Consider the following 11,546-nt stretch of genomic DNA (forward strand, 5'->3'; position numbering starts at 1 on the left):
CTAGAAACATAATCTGGTCGAATCATGATTCGAAACCAGAATCATAGCTTTCTGGCATGCCAAGGGGATGCAACTCTGCACAGCTAATTGTGGTGCCTCCGACGACTGGGCCATCTGTACCCACAAAGATACCAGAAGGTTCACAATGTCATAGATACAGCGTTTCATTTCAAACAAGATCTATTTCCATTTTAAGAATGTAAGGACAGAATATTTTCAAGCTGCCAATTTGCTACCAGTAACGATAATATAAAGTAAAATCAGAGTATCACAAACTGGAGCCCTAGGTATACTGAACATGCTGAAAGAATCACAGACTATTCAGGAGATGAAATTTTTTACAAACTATTTGATCACAAGAAAATGGCATCAATTGTATTGTGTGAAAATTAACATGATGAAAACAGTGTTAATATAGCATATGATGCATACCTGATGATAGCCATTCCATTTCGCAGCTGAAGACAAAGAGAAAAAGGGACTCAATATTTAAAATAGACCTGTCATTTATTAGATGAGTTGGAGTGGTGGGAAGGAGAGAATGAGGAGCATCACCCAAACACTGCAAGTTAATTTTACTTAACATACCACATACCAGTACATAAACAATAGTGCTACGGCACTGTAGCTCACCTGGATATGTAGTCAATAGTTTAAAATGTTAACAAGGACAGCCACATAACAAAGGTTGCTGTCCACGTTGATATTCAAATATTTTCTGCATACAGTAAATTGTGAGGAGTGAGTGAGTGAGTGAGTAAGTTGGGTTTGATGCTGCTTTTAACAGTATTCCAGTTATATCGCAGCGTGTCAGCTTAGTGTGGGAGGAAAGCCCGAAGTGATGCAGGTTTCAGACGTTTACCACTTCGGTGAAACCCACGCGCATGGGTATGGTGCTGACAAACCTAGAAACATAATCGGGGCGAACCGGGATTCGAACACACAATAGTAGATTTCTGGCGTGCCCAAGGGACTCAACTCTGCACAGCGAATCGCAGCGCCTTAGACGACTGGGCCACCCATCATAAGCATGACAAGGAGAAACATAAATCATGATATGGTACCACGTAAAATTTATTTCAATATGTTATCATTTAAAACATACACCATGTATAATACACAGTTGAATGCTTCATGATATTCTAGCACTAGCACTTGTGGATTCTTTTCTGTCAGGGAACTCCATATCTATGTTTAACTATAGGCCTATGTCAGTGCATGTGCAATCTTACGTCACTTGTGGTAGAGTACTTTATTCAATTTTCAAGTCCAAAAATAAATAACCTACATAAATTCCTGAAATATGGCAGCCATGTTGAAAGTCTGATTCAATCCTCTTGAACCAGATCAGATGACATCAAGTTTCAATTATATCAATAAGTATATTGAGCCAAAAACTACACATTTACCAAATGTCATTCCATTTGAACAAAAAAAGACTGAGTGATAGTCATAAATAGCGTTTTAAATGTAGCTGTCATGGTGGCCATATTGAAATCAGATTTAATCCAATTGAACCAATTGGGACGTCATCATTGTTGGGAACAAGCATGTGAAGTTTCAGCTTCTTTGGTCAAGTGTTTTCTGAGCAGATAATGTGTGTGACGAAATTTTTTTTGAAAGAATTTAAGAGCATGGCCAAAGTACAAAAGTCAAATAATGGGGAATATGTATAGTATCGCAAATATTCAAGCAAAAATACATGTTGAGCCCCATTATGAACTACACATGAACCAAATGTCATTCCATTTGAACTGATAGAGTACCGGGTAATGGCCATAAAATTAATTATAGTCCGACAGATATGTGAATGAATTGTGCTTTTGATGACACATGAGCTTTGGCACACTGTCAGAGCATGCCCTAAGAATGATTTCTAGCTATAGGGCCATTGCACATTTTTCCTATAGCCTCAATTGTTGCAAAGTGAAAATAATAATTAATGTAACCTTGGAGAGTACAGTAAACTATGTTTATAACAAACATGTTTATATCGGACTGATGCATTATTAAGAGTTTTAGATATTTTTTGTCATTAAACAATATATCACGAGTTAACCATGGGTCCATGTAGTCGTGTGGGTACCCGGGTCCTACTCAGTACCCAGCTGACCTGAGTACCACACTTGTAACATCAAAGGCAACAATTATCCCAAATAGTTAATGTAGCTGCCAGACTATTAATAGCTTTTACAATATGGCTGTCATGGCAGCCATTTTGAAAATCAGATTCAAATCTCTTGAACAAATTGGGATGTCATCATTGGCTGGAACACATATGTGAAGTTTTAGCCTTTTTTGTTTAGTAGTTTCTGAGATGAAGATGTTTAAGACAAATGCCATTCCGGCCACCAGACTTTCAGTCAGCTGAGCTCGAAAAGATACTTGCATAAATGGCTGAAAAATAGACAAAAGCAACATTTTCAATTTGGCTGCCACATATGTGTTTAAAATCAAGCCACATACCCTGCCTGTGACGACATGGTCCACCAAGTCTATTGCACCTCCCAAGGCAAGTTGAGCACTTTCGTAGATATGCTGAAAATGACAAGAAATAAGTACTGGTACCGGATAACTGCTATCATATCTATATCTACAACACACCTGTTTGAGATACCACTGTTTAATAAACATCTTACTGTAATACACAGGCTTCAATAACAGCACAAATGAATAGGACTATTTTTGGTCTTCTGCTGTTCAGTCAAATGAGGGCACTGATATAACTGCAGTACACTACATCTACTTTACTCCTAAAGGGAATTATATTCCAGATACACCCTTGTGTTTCTCAAACCAAAATATGAATTGAGGACAAATATAAGCCTCTGAGCAGGTCTAGATAAGTAAAAAGGGCAATCAAACTATAAAAAAAATGTGTTGAAAATAGGGGAAAAACAAATGGTAGCAGAAAAGTGGGCAAAGAATTTGAATAGGACAAGTTTCAAGTGATGGTGGAAATTTTTTTACAGTACCAAGGAAATGCACAGTATAGTAGAGTGAACAAGGACATGTGTTAATCACCTAATCCTGCATCGCTTAGAACACTGAAGCAGCAATCTCAGGACAGGGAGCAGTGTTCACCTCAACATCAGTCTTAGATTCAGAACTAGTGACATTTCCTTGTAGACTTCCAGTTTTACCATCAGACAGATGGGAATGCTGTAGTTTGAGGATGAGTGAAAATAACAATTAATGTAACCTTGGAGAGTACAGTAATAAATGAGTGAGTGAGTACGGTTTTTGTGCCGCTTTCAACAATATCCCAGCAATAGCACGGCGGGGGACACCAGAAATGGGCTTCACACATTGTACCCATGTCGGGAATCGAACCTGGGTCTTTGGCGGGACGAGCGAACGCTTTAACCACTAGCCTACCCAATTGCCCCTGGAGAGTACAGTAAACTATGTTTATAACGAACATGTTTAAACCGAACTGACAGATATAACAAACAGTTTTTGGTCCCGTCCATTTGGTGTATACATATTATGCTATGCTATGCTACAGTAAACTGTGCTTATATTAGTTATAACGAACAAAAAATAGGGTCCCTCTGAGATTGTTTTAAGTGAAGTTTACTCTATGTCATGATGTGTATTTCAACTTACATTGTGGAAATAGATATAGTCGTACATCTGCGAGAGATTCTTGAGTTGTTCTTCAGACATGGAGCTGGTCTCCTTCAACAAGCGGATGTGATCCTTGCTGTGGAGGCTCAGTATTTCACTCTCCGTCGCTGGCCGGGCCTGACAACCAATGAACACAATCTCAAGCACTATCATCATTTTGTTTGTTGTTTTTTTCTTTAACGCTGCACTCGGCAATATTCCAGTTGTATGACGGTGGTCTGTAAATAATCAAGTCTGGACCAGACAATCCAGTGATTGACATCACGAGCATCGATCCACACAATTGGGATACGATGACCTGCGTGTTTTTATAATTGCAGTTTTCAGTCATTAAGAAACGTTTGTTTGTTGTTTAATGCCGCAGTCTGTAAATAACCATGCCTGGAACAGACAGTCCAGTGATTGACATGATGAGCATCGATCTACGCAATTTGAAAATGATGACATGCATCAACCAAGTCAGCGAGCTTGACCCTCCGATCTCATTAGTCGCTTCTTGTGACAAGCATGGGTTGCTGAAGACCTGTTCTACCCTGGATGTTCTTCACCATGAACCGCCTAAACATCACAATGGCAATCTTTTTTAAGGACCTATCTATGACAGAGGCTAAAAGTACCACCCCTTCTTACAGTGATTGACATTGCAGTGTCTGTCCATTGGCCTCAGTCTAGACATTTTCTCAACAAGCCTAAAGGAATGAATTAAATGGTGGTATGGTTTCTTGGTGTCATTGTGGGGGTTGATCTACATTTTTTCCAAACGCTAAGCACAACCAACAATACAAACAACACTGTATACTATCATATTTTCTTTCTATTGTGATTATTATCGTATTTAGTTATCATGTTAATAACATGTTAGACATGGTAGCTGTTGCAATGTGTCTTGTTTCATGTTTTCGTGTTGCAGAATATAATAAAATATAATCTTAGAGACTTGCTGTTCTACTTCTGTGTACAACTCACAGTTTCATGATACCAGTGTGTAATGAACATACTGTTGTATTGCACAAAGTGTAAACATGGTACAAACAACACATGTGATGGGAAAGGACTATTTTTGGTCTTTGGGAGCCCACTCGAATGAGTTAGTGAGTGAGTGAGTTGGGTTTAACGCCGCTTTTAACAGTATTCCAGTTATATCGTGGCGTGTCAGCTTAATGTGGGAGGAAAGCCCAAAGTGATGCAGGTCTCACACGTTTACCACTTCGGTGAAACCCACGAGCACGAGTATGGTGCTGACAAACCTAGAAACATAATCGGAGCGAACTAGGATTCAAACCCACAATCATAGGTTTCTGGCGTGCCCAAGGGACGCAACTCTACACAGCGAATCGCGGCACCTTGTACGACTGGGCCACCTGTGCCCCCCTCACTCGAATGAGGGCACTGGTATGACTGTAGTACTATGTCTCCCAGATGGATTATCTACTCCTAGTTAGACGTTTCTAAATTTCTATACAAACCAGAGATTCATTGACAAAATATAAAGGCATCTCAAAAGTCTCTGAACTATTGGCATATTGTACTTGATTTTGTCAAGCCAGTGAACATTGAATCTAGTAGGGGTGACTATTGAGGCTATTTTCATTATCAGATTGTATTGCAATAGTAGCCCAAACTATTTAAATAGAGCCTGGCATCTGAATCAGACAGACTTGCATGTACCACTTATCTGTATCGGCAACACCTGTTAACGAGTCCCAGAGCCTGGCATCTGAATCAGACAGACTTGCATGTATCACTTACCTGTATCGGCAACACCTGTTAACGAGTCCCAGAGCCTGGCATCTGAATCAGACAGACTTGCATGTACCACTTACCTGTATCCTGCAGCACCTGTTAACGAGTCCCAGAGCCTGGCACCTGGCGAACGGTTCCAGGATCCTCTCTGGTTTCTCGGAAAAGTCTTCATTCCATGCATGGAAATGGCGAGTTAACCTTTCGTCGTAGACCAGACCTGTGCTGGAAGTAACCACAACAACACTGGTCACACTATGAGCACCTGATGAAGCACACACCAGACATATTCTGATTTCTAAATTGATATGGACAGCAGTTCGTACTACAACCTATTATTTACTGAATCCCTATAACCATGATAACAGTAGTAGGCTTGTACAATTTGTATTTAAATAGCAAGGGTGTTACATTGTATATGACAGGAATATTTCAGGATACATTTTCCATTTTCAAAGGCATATTTTGTAGGCTTTAATCAAGTAAATCTACAATGGCTTGAGAACTTTTGTACATATAGTATTTGAAATTAATTGGGTTTTTTAAGCTTGCTGCTATAAAATTTGAATCTTAATCCTCAGTCTTTTACATAAGCATGATTAAGGTTGGACAAGGACCATCGAACTTCCATCCTAGTTCTGAAACTGATATCATGATTAGAAATAGTATTCTGCAATCATTTTCATTCCATGACTCTTGCCCTTATTCTTAAACAGATGAAACACCAGTAAGCAAAAGGATGACTGATGGCAATAAACACAATATGCAATACTCACACATGGACATGATAGAGTAGGACATTCTGTCCTTGTATCAGATTGTATTGTGAGCTAAATATGTTTTGTTTTGACAAAAACTGTTTCTTAGACACTTAACCATGTTTTCAAGTACAACTTTTGATAATGACGTAACTGTGATAAATTCAACTCTGATACTAACCCTTGAGTATGTTGCACTAAAGCAGCCATTGTTGACAATATGGATGCCACAGCCAAAGACTATATCCATCAACAATTATCTGAAATTGAAAAAAATAAAATGTTTAAATGGTTACCATTGCAATTGCTTCAGAGCATGGAATCATACAACAGATTACATCCCTACCTTGTCTGCTTCAGGCTGCTTTAGCATGTTAAGTCTAATACAGCCTTAGTTACTAGTAGTTATCATCCAAAATGCATCTTCGCAGGGCAAGGGAGTTTGATTAAACTAATTAAAAAGTCCAATTTCCATCCTTGCTGAACTAGGCTGGAATTTCAAGGCTCAATCATAGTTCCTCCAGTGGCTATTACAAGTTATGACCCTTCTATTGACCAATCAGGGTCCACCTCTCATATCACTTGCATATGGCTTCAAAGAAAATGGTGGCATGCAGTCAAGTCGATCTGATCGATAATCAAGATCTACACTGTAATAATATGGGTCTTACTGCACGAGGTGCATCAAATCGCTTGAGCACCAAGATTAAAAACATGAAAATATTTGCAAAATATCTGTTGATGCCCAGTTCGCGGTACACATGCTTTGCAAATCCTGCAGTCGACCTAAATTGATGCCCTAAATGTAGTATCTGCAGACAATATTTATATAACATTTGTTCAAAATGAAATCCTGTAGAAATACTGGATTTCTCTCAAAGTGTCTACCCTCAGTAAGCATTACCAGTACCACTTGGTCAGCAAACTCATATTACTTCTAATAAGCACCAGGACCCACTTGCACAAAGCGATCTTAGCGCTAAGACTATCTTAAGCCTATATTAAAGTATGGGAGTTATGATCATCTTAGAACTCGCATTGTGCAAGTGGGTTCTGGTCTATAATAGGTGTCAACCTCCAATAAGCGCTGGATATGAACTCAATAAGTGCCAAGTCTCTAATAAACTACTTCTCCCTGGAATAAATAAAAGCTAAAAAATGAAGGGTTCTGTTTTTGCATTTCTGGCAGGAGTAAAAAATTACAGTCTTACTGTGATTTCAAGAACATAAAAATTGTATTGTATGTCAATTTATTAGTGATTGTAGGTCATGCATTTATTAGTGACTGTAGTTGAAATAGTACTGGTAAAATTGGCTTGGACTGGTAATTCATGTGACTGCCAGTCAAATAAAGTATCTTATATCTTTGTTGTTGAACAAAACACTGGCGATATTCATATAAGTATATACTTCAAATGAAGTATTCTTAAACCAAAGTGAAATATTCAGCAACAAAAATGAGAAAATTGTGACTGAACTTTGTATCCCTGCAGTGAAAGCATTTTCGGATTTTGGATTGTGCAGATAATATGATTGCTTTCCCTTGTTGTCATCCATGTTTCCTGACATAACCCTACACCTGTGTATTTGTTGTGATTCACTTGAATCTCAGTTAATGAATTTATGATAGGTATAATTAGTGGTAGCACCATTTGGCATTTCTTGTGTCTTGGGTATTTATTTAATCTGAATCCAGGTTTGTAGTGGGGTGAAATGCATGTTATGTAAAATGCATGTGGCAGCCCAGCAAGAGGAGTGATCAGTTGATTTACTTTTTGGTAATTGGTTGATTTACTTCCTCGCCATCAAAGGATCAACAGAAAATATGCTGATTGATCAGTGTGACCATAAGCCCTTACACTGTCAATTAAAGCGAGTAATGTGCTTATGAATGGCTCAGCACAGGTCGCAAACTAGATTTCTGTTACTTCATCCAGGTTCCCATGGGGAAAATCAATAACAAAGGCAACAACCAGTCCCGTGGAATTGCTGTAGATCAGTGCCCCTTTAAATTAAGACAGCTTCAGTATTGAGTTAAACCTCGATGTCACTGCCAACCTGTACATCTCTCGTGTGTCAGATTAAAGTTTGTAAATTACATCTATCTTACAGAATCTAGCTCTTGCGTTGAACTACATTTATTTCAGTTAAATAATAAAGAAATTTCACATTAGAACTTCTCACAACACGTACTCTGACACACCTGATCGACAGTCAGCTGAGCTTCCCAAACAGATTATAGAAACCCATGGATGTCTTGGACAAAATATTTGAATTTTGCGACAGGTTGAGCACCTTGGGGCAACAATGCAGTTTAATACCCAGCGCATCCCGAGCGATACTACGCTATAGCGCGACCGCTCCCCATTCTGGATAGTTTGACTTTTCAGCACATAACCACAGGGGTGAATGTAGATTTTTCGCAGACAATTTGCTAAGCATATTGTTCAGACACTTGGACCAACTATGTACATTTTGCATTGTGTCATCATTATTGTCAGAGATCACGAAACTTAAGGTTTTCTTACTTTTCAAGTCGAAAACCTGTCACTGCGACGCCATCTTGTAAAGGCAGGTAACTCAGATTTCATTCACTGCGGGCACCTGTAATTTATTTCTACCACAATATTCATTATTTATTTAATTACCTCATAAAAAATATTCCTTTTTATATTTCATATATCATATCGGATTTTATATCACTGTTTAGTCAGTCATATTTCATCTCCCGCTGACATCCCTAAAATAGTGTTGTTTTTTCAATGAGAGGTTATCAAATAACAAAAAAACACTTTGATCGAAACAACCAAAGAAAGTTTTATAAAATAGTACCTCTTTTGCAGCCATGTTCCACAATGCAAAGTTGCGGTTACTACAATGTACAATATTCAAATCATGTGTAGCAATACATTTTGTGTAGACAACAGATAGAAACTACACGAGAGCTCGAAATTTGCGTTATTTTTCTTTACGTATAGTTGACTGTGACGTCATATCTTTTGCATCACAATGAGCGATATGACGTCATGGTAGTGACGCGCTGTAGAGCGAAACGCTAGCAAGCTGAAGGCTTGCCTACTTTTGATAGGGGTGCCCACTTCATGTTACCTTGCGAAGTAATACCTGTCATAATTTCGAGCGAAGTAATACGGTGTAAAATCCTGCTTGAGCTTATATACAGAGCCTTGTGTTTAAAGGCTCTATGGCCCGTGATACCGTAATTCAGATCGACAACCCACTCAAAACACTGGACTTAACCCATGCCGCTTCACTAATAAATATATCTGCTAACACCAAAGAGTTCGCGTTTTATTTACCCATGATAAAATACAGTTTTTTGAGTGCAGAGCTTATTAAGTTGCCTGTGGATTAAACGCGGATTTACACAGTGTGCACACCACTTTTTACGTTTAGGCCAATACCCCCATAAACGCATAGAATATTGAAAAAGATGGGCAGTTGGAGCTGCCAGTTTGAAACTGAAAGCCTCTCGGGAGAAACGTTTCGGACCCTCAGATTGACTTGTGCTGTCGATCTAGAAGAGGTGAGGTGAAATGGGGTTTAACGTCACGTCCAAGATTATTGCACTTATATAGCGACGTGCATGCACGTGTATATGTGTGTGTCTGCTTATACTAGTCCGGACTGATGCCGATTTATAGTGCTAGCACACTGAGATACCATGCCGCAGTTTAACATGAATACCCCACTCAGACACAGTATACTGACTCCGATCCGACCAGTCCTTATTTTAGCCCCTTAATGCCGAGCGCCAGACAGGGTAACAACAAGTACCATCTTTTAACGTCTTTTGGTATGACGCGGCCGGGGATCGAACCCTGGACCTTCCGCTCTCCGGGCGGACGCTCTACCACAAGACCACGGAGGCGGCCGATCTAGAAGAATACGATACAGCACAGTATCATGAATACGATACAGCACAGTATCATGAATATGAACATCTACTTGGGGCACATACAACAAACACACGACGACAATCTCCATGTGAGTTTATTAAAACTGAATATATTAATTTGTGTATATAAAATATATATTAAATTTATGTCGGTGTATATGATAATTCTACTAAACTGAGGGGCAAAAGAAAGTAAACCAAGTTGGGTTTTTTATGTAAATGAAACTGTTGTTCAATTTGATTGTCTTTTTAACCATCACTCATTCCTACAACAGTTTGTAAAAAGTAATCTGTGGCTGTGTAATTGTGTATGAAAATAAATTGTTTCGAAGGAGACTTGGGTAAGAAATTGATTTGCAACCACCATCACCCCTTCCATGTTTGAAATCTTGTAAATTTGTGCCGAAAAATGCAAATATATATTGATTTTCAAAGATGTGTTGTATAAGCTATCCATCAACAGTTGTGTATTATGCGATTATATTTTTTTTTTAAAGTTTTAAAATCAAGTTATATTTATTTAAATAAAACTATGTCGAATTATTCTTTGAATGCTTGTTGACGTAATGGCAGGAAAGAAGTGGTCACACTACATGTACTTGATTAGGTCACGTCATTGTGCTGGGAGCAAGGCATATCCTGCTGAGTAGGCGTATGCAAACTAAACTTTTAATCTACATGTACCGGTGCTTTTCATAAAGAAATGTGTATATAAATAGAAATCACTTTGAAATAAATAAACATGGTCAAAAATAATCTGGAAAGCAATAAAACGGTTTGACCTATCAAAATGATAAAGACAATATCTTAAAAGCAACTTTAAAATAATAAAAAAAATGTTTTTTTCATATACATTTAAAAAAAATAAAAGCTTGAGAAGTTACACATTCTGTATTTTGGTGTCTTGTTTGGAGTATCCATTGATTAGTTTTTTATTTTTTTTATCTACACTAGTGAATGAGTAATAATTAATGTAACCTTGGAGAGTACATTAATGAATGAGTGAGTGAGTAGGGTTTTACGCCGCTTTTACCAAAATTCCAGCAATATCACGGCGGGGGACACCAGAAATGGGCTTCACACATTGTACCCATTTCGCGAATCGAACCCGGGCCTTCTGCGTGACGAGCGAACGCTTTAACCACTTGGCTACCCCACCGCTCCTTTATCTGCACTAAGTGTGTCGGGTTAGTCTTATATTTTCATCTAAACTGACGGGCAAAAAAGTCTTCTCACTGAAATATCGTTTTTCCATCAAAATCATAATGAGCGAATGTGATATAGTACAAATGCGGGCGACACAGGTGCACATATCGCAAGAACCTTTGGCCGCTCCAGACGATCGATATCCACACTTTTCTAACGTTACAGACTTTACGTTATCCGTACGATTGTTGGTACGTGGAATGGTACTGACCCCATGACCCCATGACCCCATGACGTCGATGTCTCAAAATGCAATGCGAAGAACTGTACGACGTTACCAGCGACGTGACTGGCAG

General features: G+C 38.7%; 1 protein-coding gene across 3 annotated transcripts in view; it reads right to left on the minus strand.

The window, feature by feature from the left end:
* Positions 1-8,693, minus strand: part of LOC139445145 (histone deacetylase 6-like) — a 35,936-nt gene extending 27,243 nt beyond the window's left edge. For all 3 annotated transcript variants that reach the window (XM_071226247.1, XM_071226246.1, XM_071226245.1), the window contains exons 1-6: positions 8,657-8,693; positions 6,310-6,388; positions 5,454-5,595; positions 3,610-3,747; positions 2,467-2,538; positions 433-458 (exon numbers count right to left, since the gene is read on the minus strand). In XM_071226247.1, coding sequence (XP_071082348.1) covers positions 433-458; positions 2,467-2,538; positions 3,610-3,747; positions 5,454-5,595; positions 6,310-6,338 — 407 coding nt within the window. In that variant the 5' untranslated portion in view covers positions 6,339-6,388; positions 8,657-8,693. The remainder of the gene's footprint in view (positions 1-432; positions 459-2,466; positions 2,539-3,609; positions 3,748-5,453; positions 5,596-6,309; positions 6,389-8,656) is intronic.
* Positions 8,694-11,546: the final 2,853 nt, after the last annotated feature.

Source organism: Haliotis cracherodii, unplaced genomic scaffold (genome assembly GCF_022045235.1).
Source record: "Haliotis cracherodii isolate W230 unplaced genomic scaffold, xgHalCrac1.p SCAF_6, whole genome shotgun sequence".
Taxonomy (NCBI): Eukaryota; Metazoa; Mollusca; class Gastropoda; order Lepetellida; family Haliotidae; genus Haliotis; species Haliotis cracherodii.